The sequence below is a fragment of the Gopherus flavomarginatus genome, chromosome 14 (genome assembly GCF_025201925.1).
Source record: "Gopherus flavomarginatus isolate rGopFla2 chromosome 14, rGopFla2.mat.asm, whole genome shotgun sequence".
NCBI lineage: Eukaryota > Metazoa > Chordata > Testudines > Testudinidae > Gopherus > Gopherus flavomarginatus.
In genome coordinates this window covers 26,351,390-26,366,630 of record NC_066630.1, presented here as the reverse complement: position 1 = coordinate 26,366,630, position 15,241 = coordinate 26,351,390, and the positions used below count along the sequence as shown (strand labels likewise).

General features: G+C 40.5%; 1 protein-coding gene across 2 annotated transcripts in view; it reads left to right on the top strand.

Moving 5' to 3' along the window:
- The first annotated feature begins 1,243 nt into the window (after positions 1 to 1,243).
- N4BP1 (NEDD4 binding protein 1) overlaps positions 1,244 to 15,241 on the top strand; it is a 35,308-nt gene continuing 21,310 nt past the window's right edge. Inside the window, exons 1-2 of one of the 2 annotated variants that reach the window (XM_050923061.1) lie at positions 1,244 to 1,903; positions 12,242 to 14,037. In XM_050923061.1, the coding sequence (XP_050779018.1) occupies positions 1,658 to 1,903; positions 12,242 to 14,037 (2,042 nt within the window). In that variant the 5' untranslated portion in view covers positions 1,244 to 1,657. The remainder of the gene's footprint in view (positions 1,904 to 12,241; positions 14,038 to 15,241) is intronic. The other variant, XM_050923060.1, reaches the window with a different exon arrangement.

Below are 15,241 nucleotides of genomic sequence, written 5' to 3'. Positions count from 1 at the left end.
GCAGAGACGTGTTCTCTGAGAACTTTATTACAAGAAGGCTCAGATCATTGTATGCTACAAACCACATTTAATATAATATTGACTATTTTAACGTATTGTCTAGTCAACCCTTGGATCAAGACTTACAAATGCAAAGCACTGAGAAACACAATATGACAAAACATAGCACAAAGAAATAAATTAATAAAGTCTCAAGAAGGGGCCATTTTGTTTATGAAACACTTAAGCCTTTGGTTGTGCTGAGTCATCTACAAAATGTACAGCAGACGGCACAGCCAGATCTCAAAACATTTGCTTTTGGATTTGTAATGATGTTCTTCTCTATCTCAGCTGCTTGTAATTCGTATCCACAATAAAACTTCCTACTTTCCACTCGGAATTACCAGAGCTTGCACTAGCTGTATTTGAACAACAGATGGCACCAATCATCTCAAGAAATCAGCCAGAGAGCTATTATGTATAGTCTAGGTTTGTTTGTTACAAAAAGTAGCATCATGATGGAAAAACAAAATGCAACTATGCAAGCTAAAGGAAAGGAGAATCCTCTTGGAAATAGTCTGTGTTCAGGAGACTAGAATTTCATTTTTAGCACGGTCTGTTTGTGCTAGGAATTACCTTGTTTATATGCTCAAAGTCTGACCAAAAAAAGAAGCGCTCTGGTTTCACATTCTTTTCTATTTTTTTTTTTTTTTGGCCAAGCCACAGGCTGTCAGTGAAGCAAGTTTTGGAGCTTACAAAGAGCTCTCCTGAAGAAGCAGCTTCTCTCTCTCACCAACAGAAGTTGGTCCAATAAAAAAAAAATCACCTCACCCATCATGTGTCAAAAAATCATGAGAATTGGTTTACAAATAACAAGTATTTCTCTGTAACTATGAGGGACAGGAACTCACTTTTCTCTTAAATGAAAGCTGAGATTCTGAGGTAATAACGTGATTCCAGGAACTGAGACTTTAGGGGAGGAACCCACTAAATATGGTGAGAATATACCGAAGGGAGTTGAAGCCACTGGTTACTTTTCCAGAAAAGGCTCCCCTGCGCTCACAAACAATGCAGCTTAACTGCTCTCCTTCATAAGGCGATTTCCATGCCCCTCTCACCGGCCAGAGCCAGCGTCGCACTATTTGCAGCCCAAGTGCAAGGCAAGGCGGCTGCGGAGCGGTTTGTCATCTGCCCCAGGAACAACTTTTCCCCAAGTCACCCTAACCAGACGCTGAAGGGAAGGGGAAGCTTAACCTCCGACTGCAATGAGCTGGGGAATTTTTGAGGACGTTACTGGTGACGTTTCTGTCTCGCGCTTCGCGTTCCCCTGAAGGGCGGGGAAGGGCGTTACCCTCAGTAAACAAGGATCATCTCGGTACAGCGTAGGACAGGGCACTTGTTTTGCCCTCAGTAAAGATGGCAGCTAGGCGTCTTGCCCATAACAAAGATGGTCGCCACGCATCTTTTTCTCCCTGAAGCGGGTGGCCCTTCCCAATAACGTTGGCGGCGGCTGAGTGATTGGGCGGAGTCAGGGCACCCCGCGCTGAACTTGCGTCGCAGACGGATGACGCACATGTCCCGCCGTGATGAGGGAAGCAGGGGTTTCCCCGCTGGTGTTGTTGTCCCTGGGGTCCGGAACTATGGGAGGCAATAGCGCAGGGCTCCGTGGCCGGCTCTGATGGCGGCGCCCGGAGCGGTCAGCGGCCCCGTGCCGGTGCTGGACGAGTTCACGGCTCCGGCGGAGAAGAGCCGCTTCCTGGAGAAGAGTCGAGGCCGCATTCAGAGCCTGTTCGGGGTGCGGCTCGCCGTGCTGGGGGCGCCGGGAGGCTGTGGCCCCTCGGGACAGCCCCCTGGCTCGGGCCCGGCCACTGACAGGATCTGGCTGCGGCTCTCCGGGGACAAGGAGACTGTGCGCAGCGCCAAGGTAACAAGGGGCGGGTCGGGTCGGGTCGGTTCCTCGGGTACATCAGCCCTTTGGATGCTCCCAGCCGGGGGTCTCCCTTCCCGCCCGCCGGGAACTCTCCTCACCTGTCCCCCCCCCCCCCGCTTCCCCCCTCTTAATCCGCTCCCTCCCCCGGCTCCTGGCAGGGCCCCGTGCCGCGCTGGACCCAGTGTAAGAACAGGGCTGGCTCACAGCCACGCTCTGGCTGGCGGGGAGAGGGGCCCTGTACAGCGTCTAACAAATAATGATGATGCTTATGTTGAGTCTCTACTGGCCACACAGAAAGGGGGGGGGGGAGGCACTTCAGCACAGACTGAGGCCGGTTTTGTTTTACACGTGGTTGCCTGAGCATGGTTATTTTTGAAGTGGGCCTAGAGGGAAGATGATGGCTGAGGTGTAATGTTGGCTGTATGCAGGGAGGGGGAACATGAGGTTCAGATATTGGGGTATATTCTAGTAGTTGAGAACCTCTGTCAGTCTTACGGAGGATAAAACTGATTCTTGATCTATGGGCTGATCTACATTTGAAACTATGTCTCTCAGGAGTGTGAAAAAATCCATGCCCTGAACTCTGTAGTTATGATGACCTAACCCCCAGTGTAGATGCTGCTAGGCTGAATGCTTCTGTCCACCTAGTTACCATTGTTCAGGCAGGTAGTGATCCTAAAACCACAAAAAATCCCTTCGTCACTGTAAACTGGATCTAAACTATGGGTAAGACCTTCCATTTTCAGTTTTTATTAAGTTTCCTGGGAATTTGAAAAATGGGTGTAATTCAGTACAAAAAATTAAGGTTTCTGGGTGAAATATTGGGGGATAGGAAGATAGAAAAAAGCAACAAAGTAAGAGTATTAAAAGGTAAAAGGAGTTTAATGCTGTCAATTAACTGTACGTTAACAGTACATACACATATGTGCAGGCATGTGTTGCCTTACTTTAACAAACAGCCTCATGTTGCATCGACTAATTTATTAACATAAACACACCTACCCAATGCAACGAATTGGATTTTCTTAACATAATCAGTATTTTCATGTATTTATGTTGTCCAAAATTCAGATAAAAATCAGTAAATAATAATAATTTAGTAATAGCTTTTTGTAAAACCTGGGAATTTTTCAGTAAAATCTAAAAATGAGGTTAATTATGAAGTTATACTGGTATATAGCTATGGTGCAATAGCTGTGCTACTATAGTCCCAAATAGTATAGACATGGCCTTAGTGTATGTTTGTATTGGTGTAACATAAACAGTTATGGATCAGCCCTACCCTACGTCAGATAGCTTTAGATTGAGTATTTGTGTGCAAAGGGAGGAGGCGGATGAAACAGAAATAAAATACATCTGTATAAAAAGAACTCCAACTCAGACACTGACTTGTCCTTACAAGTTGGTGTGTTCAGATTGCCAGTGTATTGTTTTTTGTGCCATTGTTTATAAGCATGGGAAATAAGGAACCAAACATTATAAGATTCTGTCAACACTAAAGTGTAGCCCTGCTGTGTCCCAATTGTGAAAAATGGCTGTGTCTTAAGCATTTTATATCAGTTTCCTCTAGACTGTGCAGGCAGGAAAAGCAAAACAAAAACCATATTCTAATCATGTTAAGAAACGTTTTAGTCAGCATGGTTTTTACCATGTATGCAACTTGATTTCTCCTTGAGAGCTATCTGACAGTCAGGCTGCAACCATAATAATTTGGTTTTTTCTTGAGCGCTGTATGGATGGTAAAAAAAAATGTTGACTAAAACATGTTTACTTAATGTGATTAGAATATAGTTCTTGTTTTGTTTCTCCTACCTGCACAGTCTAGAAAAATCTGTTATGAAGTGATTATGCCCCAGCCATGTTATCCAGTTGTTTTAAACATGTGTATTATCATGGCATTTTTGTAGCCTAAGGCTCTGTTTATCATTGCATTGAATGGTTTTAACACAGTTCTTCCTTGAAGAATGCTAACAGTTTGACATTGCTAATACCTCTTCAGCATCAGAGCAGACAGAGCCTACATGATTTCGATCAGTTTAGTTCTTGGAATAGGTGGCAGTTTATCCAATTAAAAAGCAAAAAAATGAGTTATGCTAAGCCAGGAAAAGGATAGCTAGTCTTTCCTGTTCTTACAGTCTCTGATATTTTGGAGTATTGGGTGTGACACTAACTGATGTGAAACAATCTCCTAAGAGTGGTTTTGTAATCACATTTCTTTGGCTAACTTTTTGGGGGTGCAACTACAATGTTGCAGTTGTCATTACTCCAATAGTTAATTACATGAACCTAGCAACTGTAGCCCATTTGAGGCATGTGGGGAGAATGGCAGATTAAGCATCATAATTTGTTTAGGAACCAGTCTGCACAGAGTAATTCCTGTTGTCTCTCTCCTCGTATTAGTAGAGATTTTTAGCACCTATTCATAGGTCTAATTCAATAATAATTTTAGCTTTACATTTTAGTTCTTAAAGTTTGATTCTTTAGCTGTGGAACTGCAGAATAATTTATTTCAGTTAAATCTATGAATGATTTCTAGATTGCAAAAGCCACCAAATCTCAGAAGTTTAAAGTTTTTACTGTTATTTATATAATAGAAACCCTAATAGGCTCAGCATCTCATTGTCCCATGTGCTGTACAAACACACACAAAGAAGTTTCCCCTCTCCAAAGAACTTCCATTACAACTGAATAAGTATTTCTTTTCCTAACAGCAAGGTCGGTGGAAGGTAGCAGAAAACTTTAAAATGTGTTTTTTAGAAAAATTGAGTTTTCTTTGAACATTGTGGATGTGTTAGTCATTCTGTAAACACTGCTTTCAAGAAATGCCATGCATCTGATGAAGTGGGTATTCACCCGCGAAGTGGGTATTCACCAGCAAAAGCTTATGCTCTAATACATCTGTTAGTCTATAAGGTGCCACAGGACTCTTTGTCGCTTTTTTACAGATTCAGACTAACATGGCTACCCCTCTGATACTTAAGAAAAGTTACTTTGTTGTGCTTGTAAATGTGCTAGTCATAGCACTAGAAATTTAAGTGCTCTAGTCATTTACAGAATAAGTAAAACACATACGGGGAAAAGCCAATGGTCCTACTAATGTGCCTTCACTTGAGCATGATAATTATCTCCTACTTCTAAAACAGTGATACTCAGGCCTTTGTGATTCAGGAACCAAATTAGCCACCAACATTACCCAAAAGAGTTGCAGTAGTGTGAATTCTTCTTTTAATTTACTATAGTACTATATATTCATATTTAAACAGTATGATGGGGAAATAGTTAGTTTATATTATTCTCACAGTAAAATGATTGACCATGTTGTTGTTTTATCATCTACAATTGGTTAATAACAAAATAAAAGCATCCTGATTGGTTAATAACTTTAGGTTAATAATTAAATCACACAGTGTTTTAATATGTGCCACAAAGAGCCATTTGTAACTCTCAAACCTCAGTCTGAGTATCGCTGCTCCAAATAAATCCTTGGCTTCTCTATGGATACTACCAAAAAAAGGTGCTGGTTGTGGGTGTTTGGGAGGTCCCTTTTAAATTCTTATTGTAACTGAAACAACAAATTGTCAATATTTTAACCACAAAGTTGCCTAGATCTGCTCTGGGCAGGGTTAGATGACACAGTGGTTAAAACTGTCATCTGGTGGACACTGTAGTGTTGTTTTTTTTGTTTGTTTTTTGGAAAAACTTGTGACATACTAGTATAGACACAGCCACAGAGGTGATGGTATTGATTTTCAATTATTATTAGCTGTAACTACTGGAAATTAATTTGTACCTCCTAGTTCATGAAGTCCATGAAAAGAATCTGCCATTTATATTTAAAAGAGAGATTCCTCTAGTTTGTTTTGGAAGAATTTGACCAGTTCTTAATAGGTGGAAGTGTCCAGTGTTAAGAACTGTATTCATGACTAATTGATAAGTTGCTGAGATTTATAGGTATAGTAACAGAAATACTTTTGTTTAAGGGAAGCTGAGCTGCAGTGGAAACCCATTTAAGTGTTTTGCTCAATTCTGAGTAACAGATATTACAAAACATGATAGAGGAAGGACTCTTTTCAACCCAAATGTTGAATTTATCCATTGATCATGAACCTTATGAGTAGACTATATATATAGATATCGTGCACACAAAGTGAGTATGCATAGAGTAATGCTGGGTTTTAGCTCTGATACCCTGCCTACTAGGTAATGTAAGTGTGAATTTGTCTGCTCATTTTAGGTTCATGGTAAAACGAATCAGGGAATAAAATGTTAAGAGTTCCACTATGATAGTCTTCTACAACAACTTGAAAAGTTACTTCTGCATTGGATAGAGCAAAAATGTAGAATAAAACAATAGGTTTACAATTTCAAATATTTAATAATCAATCACAGATGGCTAGTATAATCCAAAATGACTGACATTTTGCATAATATTTACAGTATCCATGAAATAACTAACCTGAAAATTATTATTTATTTGATCAGATGTCTTAAAAATTTGAAATGGATAATAGAACCTAGCCCAGGTAGGTGATAACAAAAGTTACTCTTTGATGACCTGTGAGGGATGAGTTAGTGGCTATAATCAACACAGATGTTGGCAGGCTCAGTGAAAATCCAAGCATCTGAATGAGCCTTGTAGATCCCTCCAGGTCAAGATCTGAAAGGATATTGGCTGGGCAGTGTGTGTAACTGTGCATTGCCGTTGCCTTATAAAAACAAAGAACTTCAGACTACAGGTCTGTCAATCACAAGCAGTAAAGTCACTTCAGAAAGCATTTTTACTACTATATATATTACTTTAGAAACTTTCCAGGTACTGAATGTCTCTCTCTCACTACCATTGTATTGCTATTTTTATGGGGGAGGGGACTCTTTTTTTTTTGTGTGTGTGTGCAGGCCAGAAGAACTACTTGCCTCCTTCAGCTTATGTTACAACAGCATCTTGTACTACTGTGTCGTCTTTTAGCATCCAATCCTTAAAACTGTGTTGATGAGAATCAAAGATGGCACAAGGCAGTTACACTGTCCATCACATAATATTTATTTTCAGTTCCATTCAAAACAAAGTGGAGATAGGGAACAAAATTGGTTGAATGTTCTTTTTATTTGTTTTTTGTTTTGTTGTAAGAGTGTTGCAAACCAATAAATCACAAGTGGCCTTTAAAATCACCAGTGCTGATGGTGCTGCAGACTGAATTGCCAATATATTTTGTTCCAGTTACATGATCTAGCTCTGAAGCTGGAGATCATTGCTTTGAATCTTGGTGGACTACCATTAATCATGTTAATGTGTAGAGTTAATACATGATGTTTTGGAGCCTGTAGGTATGCTAACTTTAGTAGTTTAGAAACTGGCTTCATGGCATGATAGAACGTTAACTGTAGAAACAGGAGGCTTTCGTTGGTGGCTTTAACATATTTAGAACAAGTTGTCTAAATTTCTTGTCCTGATATTGCCTGTGAGCCAAGAACATGCTTGACTTTCCGAGTTATGCAAGAATTGTCAAATAAATGCAGCAGATAAGTGATTTTTGGCATCTCTTCCTCCTTATCTCCAGCAATAGATGCAACTGTGGTGTTTACTATGACTATCTGGATACTAAACTAATTTTGTATATGAGCACCTCCACTTTTATTTTGAAAGCTCCGATAAGCTGAAAATGAAAATTAGACCTGCTTTTCTGAAGATGCCAGTGAACATGCTCACCTCCTATGGCTCTCTACTAAGCACTATTTTACAGGTTATAATGCATTACCACAGCTCTAACTATGGATGTTTAAGAAAATGGCTTGAACACCAATTCTCTAAAAACTGATTCTCACACTATGGGCTGTGAAACTTTTCTTAGTGGTCTTCAATATTAGATATTTTTTTAAAATCAGGCAGTTGTAGTTTGAGAGGTTAAAAGAGGTGATCTGTGGAAAATGGAAGGGTAAGGCTTTTCTTATTAAATGGTCTTGAGAACCACTGCTGTGAAATAAGCTAGACATTTATCTTTAGTGCTAATTATTAGCATAAAATATAATTCAAGACTAGGTATGGAGCCACAAAAGCCAAGATCAGCATAGTAGAGGCCTGGGTTGTATACTGGCTGAAAAAAATGAAAGATAATTATGTACTAGAAAGAAACAAATGCATGTCTGTTACATAGAAATTATATTTAAACACCTCTGTGGAAGATAGAGAATTAATTAGACATGTCACTACTTTGATTCATACCCTTATTGTCTGAAGAGAAGAGAAAAGAGAAACTCAAAAATTTACTATATTGCTTCATTCTTTAAAACAGACATTGCAAAACACCCAGCTACATTGGCAAGGTTAATGCCAAGGTACTCTTTATAGCTTAAATAAATAAAAGATAGTTTTGCCAGTCCATTGTGAGACTTGATTTATTACCATTGTAAGATTTAAAACTAACTTTAATGGATGTCATTTGCAACGGTGTTGTAGCCATGTTGGTCTCAGAATATTAAAGACAGAAGGTGGGTGAGATAATATCTTTTATTGGACCAACTTCTGTTGGTGAAAGAGACAAGCTTTTGAGAGCTCTGTGTAGCTCTTCTCTCCCCCATTGCCTCTTGAATGGATGCCATTCATTTTTCTGAAACAGAATTATATCCAGAAAAACTTGTGAAAAGACCATTAAAGTTGTGTTCAGCGCTTTGTGCTTAGACTCCTCTGCCCTGTCCCCTCTTGCCCGTTCTACCACCCTATGCCTGACTTTTGCCCTGTCCTTCCCCTGTTCCCATCTCCCTCCCTCAGCTTCTACCTGTGTTCCCTTATCTTAACTGTTTCCCTTTTCCTCTCCATGGTCTTCATCCTGATACCTGCTCCTGTCTCTTTTTTTTTTTTTTCCTCCATCGCTCCATCCCCCCTCATACCCCGCCCTCATTCTTCAATCTCTCTGTATTCAAGTCAAGCTGCTGTCCTTCTTCACCTTGCTGTGAGAGCATTGAGAGATGTTCTTGTTGCTCTTGATTCCATTGCCTGCCATAGCAATGGCCCCGGCGGAGGGGAGGATTATTTACAGGGAAAATCCTGCTCTGCCCCTGCAGCCTGGAATGAAGCATTCAGTTGCTGTGTAGGACTAGCACAAATCTTTTCAGGTCTGTATATAGGAACTGAGGATGAAGCCCGCTCAGTTCACATGGACTTCAGAGAACTTAGCTGTCAGTTCCAACAGGTTTCTACTGAGTTTATAGCTTGGCCAAATTTGGGTGAATTTTCATGAAAATTACATCCCTGATATCAGAACAATCATCTCTCCAAATTTCAAGTCCCTTCTCCAAAACATGTAGGCACTAGATCATCTCAGTGAAATAATTACAGGATTTTTTTTTAATAGCCAAAATATAATTTTCCCTAACCTCATTCTCAGACATGGCTGAACCATGTTAGCTGAAACTTTTTTAAAAAAAAAATTCATCTAGAGACAGACAGCTGGCATGGAAAACTTCAGTCCAAATGATTAGTTTGGCAAAGTTATAAGCAACTGAAAACAAAGCTTTGGAAAGTGTTTGCTTGTCTATATGTGTTACTAGCTGTGCCACCTATGTTGTGATGACAACAGAAATGTGTCTATAAAGGAACAAACGTACTTGGAATAACTTTTCTTGTTTTCTCTGTTTAGATATAGAAATGATTTAATGGTGGAGCTCTGTCATTCAATCGCTTTTCCATTTCCTACCAGGCCTGCACAACTCGTAAAGCGGTAAGGGCCGCATTACTCCAGAGAAAACAGCTGATGGCTGAAACCCCCCGGCCCCACGGAAACACCCCACCCCTCCAGGACCTCCCGGCCCTGCGGAACCACTCTGCCCCAGCACCGCCCAGCCCTGCAGAAACAAACCTTCCTTCCCCAGCACCGCCCCGCCAAAATAGCTGTGGGCCAAAAAGGAAGGTTGGGAGTGGGGAAGTGATACTTGATTTTAAATCAACCAGGGGCTCCCAGCTGATTATTAAAGGGCCCGGTGCTCCGGCGGCTGGGGGAACCAGGAGCTTTGCGGGGCTGGGGCAGGGATTTAAAGGGCCCAGAGCTCCTGCCGCTGAGGGGAGCTTGAGCCCTTTAAATCCCAGCTCCAGCCCATCTGCTGGAGCCGCGGCTGGGATTCAAAGGGCTCTGGGCTGCCCGTGGCGGCGGGGAGCCTTGAGCCCTTTAAATCTCAGCTGCGGCTGGGAATCTCTGCGGGCAGCCCAGAGCCCTTTAATTCCTGGTGGCGGCTGAGATTTAAAGGGCTCAGGGCTCCCAGAGGCTGCGGGCAGCCCAGAGCCCTATGAATCCCAGCTGCGGCTGAGATTTATAGGGCTCAGGGCTCCCCGTCGCTATGGGCAGCCCAGAGCCTTTTGTATCCCGGCCATGGCTGAGATTTAAAGGGCTCTGGGCTCCCCGCTGCTGCGGGCAGCCCAGAGCCCTTTAATTCCCGGCTGCGGGCCGCACAGTGAGCCTCTGGGGGCCGCATGTTGTGCAGACCTGTTTTAGAATCTTATTCTTTAAAACTGAATAATAGAAAGTGTGTGTGTGTGGCTTTCTTTAAGTATAACTACCAGTTCTAAATACGTGACTGACTAATGGAGTTGCAGTTTAAAATAATATAATGAATATTTTATTCAGGTAATGGAAGAATCTATAATTGTTGGCATCTGGATACCATGATGGGGTGTGTGTGGTTGGTTTCTTAAAGGAAATAACTAGCTATATTAGGATTGGTACTGAAACTAGCTTTATGTTAAAAATGTTTTTTTAGCTTGATGTATGCATTCCGATTGTTTAAATACTGATCTTGAGTGAATAATTAAACAGTACTAGCATAAAATATAACTGTAAAAAATTCTTGATATTACTAATTATACCTATTGCAATATTTTTAAATCATTTGTTAATTTTCTTCATTTTTGGTGTTGGAATACTATAATCTTTTAAACAAAGATAAATTTGTGGCTTAAACCTCATCACTCCAATAAAAACACATCATTTCAGTATCAATTTTCTGCAGAATATCTTTGTAGCTGACACTGGGACATATTAGTTATATCAGACCACATTGCAGGACTGCATGTCGCAGATGAACTTGATTTATTATTCATAACTATAGGGAAATTGCCATAAGAATAACCCTTGAAAATAGTCTTGTGCAAACTGTTTTTTTGTTCCAGCATGTTATTTATGAGCCAGAATTACCTTATGACATTGTTTGAATCAACTTCAGAAGAGCACATCCCTTCTCTGACTAATATTGGTAAAATGCATCCTTATATTGTCTTTTTTTTAAGAGAATCAATAAACCACCATGTCAATTTCAGCTATAAAAAACATAAGAAATCCAATGTTTGTTTCAAATGAGTTAGCTGATAGCACAGCCAAGCATAATAAATCAAAACCGTTTCTATTCTAACAATCTGATTAAAAAAAAAATAAGACTGTATATACATTCAAGAATCTGTATCCCAAAAGAAAATAAGACCTAAATACATATTGTATGAATATTGGGAATAACTTCTTTAACTTGGCATAGATTTCAGAGTTTTGAGGCAGATCTAGAAACTTTGATTGCCGCACTTTCTATGCATGTAAATGCTTCTATGCAAAGCTTATCACTTTGACAAACCTTAGACCAGTGATCCCTGAACTTTTAAGGGTTGTGCACCTCCTTACCCCTGTCCATGCCCCTCTGCCACTGGGGCTGGGAGTGGGGCTACAGCTCGGGGTGGGGTGGGGGGCAGACAGGGTAAGGGGGCCAAGATCACAGCTGGGGGTGCGTCTGGGTCCAGGAGTGGGTCTGAGGATGGAGCCGGTCAGGGGCCAAGGCTGGGAGTGGGAGCAGAGTTGTAGCCAGGCTGCGATAGGGGCCTGCAGCTGGGCCTGCAGCCAAGTGCAGCTCTGCTCCCACCACCAGCCTCGACCCTGGGCCAGGAATGGAGCCAAGGCTGGGGATAGGGCTGGGAGCTGGGGCCACAACTGGGGGCTTGATGGTGCTCCTTCCCAGCCCCCTGCACCCAGCCCCGTAGGGGCTGGCCTGGCCCCCTCGTGTGTCCCCTGCCCCCCGGAAACGTTCCACTTTGGGGCACACGCCACAGTTTGGGAACCTCTGCCTTAGACTGTAGTCTCCTGGGAAACCCATAACAGACATTTGAAATGCAATGTTTACGCTTATCTTGGATATCTTCCTCAAGTTGATAACTTCATACATCATAATAAACTGGCTTTACTGTCTATTATAGTTGCTTATCATTGGCCTAAACAAAAAATATTGAAATTGTATAGACACATTTAATTTGTAAAAAGTTGTTCATTATGCTTTCTCTTTTCCTCCTCCTGTCCCCCTTTATAGGAGTATATTAAGGGACTCTGTGAACCTGAACTAGAAGAAAAGGAATGTTATCCAAAGGACATGCACTGCATTTTTGTTGGAGCACAGAGCCTGTTTCTTAACTGTCTTATTCAGGATACCTGTGCTGATATAACAGTGCAGGAAATAGGATTACTTAGTATTAAGGGTGGTGCAGAGGCTGTTGTGATGGCTAGAAGTCATATTCAGCAGTTTGTGATGCTCTTTGAAAACAATGAAGGCTTATTAAGTGAAAAGGAATCAAACATAAAAAAGCAATTTAAACAATTTGTGGAAGCACATGCAGATAAATATACAATGGACTTGTTGATCTTGCCTAGCTCGCTTAAAAGAGAACTTCTGAATCTTACACAAATTGATTGCTGTGAAGTAGATGGCAATATTATAGATCTTACTACAGATTCTGAAAGTACACCAGAGTTCTCACAGAACAAAACCCCAAAACTAACTGCAATGAGTGGAGATGGAAGAACAATTGGAGAGGAAGCAAGAAAAAAAGCTGGAACCCCTGTAACAGAGCTTACAAAACAAATGGATACGGTGTTTTCCAATGCACCAGGAAGGTGTTTTGTTCCTGTTAATGGTATGACTCCACTTGAGGCATCTGTTTCCAAAGAGAGACAGTCATGTAAAAGGAGGTGTTCTGATGCTGAGGAAAGGCTTCCTAAGAAACAGTTTTCATTAGAAAGTGATCAGGAGAGCAGGCCTACCCCATGCAATAAAGATCCAGATAGGGATGCAGTTATTGATCTGATTTCTGATACCTGCAGTGAGTCGGATGATCCACACTTCTGTGTTACAGACTATGATGACATTAGTGAGGAAATGGAATACAAGATTCTTGTAAACTTTTTCAGGACCATGGGATATTCCCAAAAAATTGTAGAGAAAGTTATTAGTGAACTGGGACAATCAATGGAACCATTAATGCTGCTGGAAGCAATAGAAAAGGAAAGTACAACATTTCAGAAGGAAAAAGAACGGTCACCGCAGATATCTAGAGCCGTAAGTGTGCATTCAGATGGCAATGCAGATCTTTCACAGACTCTGAAAGACAGAGGTTCTATCAGTAAAAATCAGCTTAAACCCAGTCATACTTTAAAGGAGACAAAAAACCTAAAACAAAAAAGAGCGAATTCACCACGTGCACAGCTCCGGGCAGAAGACAAAATGCATGTGACAGACTATAAAAATAAAACTGCTCTTCCTTCCACTGAAAATTCAACAGAGCATTGTAAACAAGTACATCTGAATTCTTCTGATCAGAGTCCCAGTTCCAGGACAAATGATATAGAAATTGATGGTCTCATACCGTCTTTTAACACTGCACAAGAATTAAAGAAATATGGAGCACTAAAAGATGTTGACTTTGTAGCAAGAGGGAGCTCAGACCGAGGGCGTGCATCAGTTCAGACTGAAACTGTAGTTCAGCAAAAATCTGCAGGGCCCTCGAATACGCAGAATAATCAACCTGTTCATGTGGAGAGACCAGGACATGGCAATCCTTCCCAGTTTAGACTCCTGCACCAACCCTCTTTTGATATCCCAAAACCCACTGAATGTCCTCTTCCAACTTCTGTGTTTCCATCCCAAGTGCATGCTTCAAATCGAGAGAGGAAGATAGTGGGACCATGCAGTCATCATACAGATGCCTCAGTTACTGGGGTTCAAAGGTTTATGGATTCTCTGAAAAAGCCGTATAATCTGGAGTTGAAAAATGAACCTGGGAGAGCATATTTAAAACACATCATTATAGATGGAAGCAACGTTGCAATTTCGTAAGTATTGCTAGTTTGCGCTACTTTTCTTTATTAAATGTCAATGAATTTCAAAGTGAAACTGGGAGGAGCGAGCACAACCTGGGTATAAAAGCTTTTCTTGTCAAAAATTCTTGTTAACTGGCCTCTATATGACCAGCTATTTATTTACTACTCCAACAGAGTTCCCCAGCAATCTTGTAGTAATGGGCTAATTTGGTAAGGTGTATAGTGGTGAATTCTGTCCACTGCAAGCTAGATGAGCAACATGAACCTCATTTAATTGCCTATTTAAACTGTAGAAGAAGTTGCAGTTTAATACCTGTATTCTCCAGTTTCTGTTATAAACATGTATGGTGTTACTGTTTTAATGGTTGCCATGTTCCATTTAGGTGCTTTAGAAATTCTTCTAGATACATACCTAGGAGATGATGCTCAAATACCGTGCTGATGTGGGTGGTATAAGAATAACAGTCCCATTTCTGTCATATGTTAAGCAATTCCCAGAGAAGAGTGTGTATGTTTGAGGGGGGGAAGGACTTTGACCTTATGCTAAATAGAGCTACTATCTATTTATTAAAACTTAAAAAAGTTTTTAGTATTTGAGAAAATAGGTGTGAGTTTTTAACTATAATTGTTAATATTTGTAAGTCAATTAAAAAATAAAGTAGTACATACTAATAGTTGAGAAACTATATATAGCCTATTGTCCTAATTCTAAGTTTTAATATTTTAAATGTTATTCTATGGTACCTTTTAAAGATTTGACTTCCGCATCTTGGCAAGAACTGAGGAGAGTCCTGAAAACATACAACAGGTGTCCTGTGATTTAATTTCTTCAATTTCATATTTGTGCACAAACACATTAATAGACATGATTGTAAATGATCAAATGCACACTTCATATTTTTACATAAGAATGTATATATTAATATAATATGGAATTCTTTTTAACATTGTTTTGTAATATAGAAAACTAAAATCAGATAGGGCCAGGGAGAGAAGAGATCCTTTCTAAGTTAATTCAGTTTTCATTTTTCATTTATTAAATCTACAGGGTTTTTTATTAAGCAACTATCAAACACAGTCTGATATGTGCAGTTTTTTAATCAACTGCTTTAAACTATCACTATGCAATCTCAATGAAACGCATCCCCACTTAAATTCAGAACGAGAACTCAGCGGTGAGCCCTAACCTAATATTGTAGCTTTATAAAAATTGTAT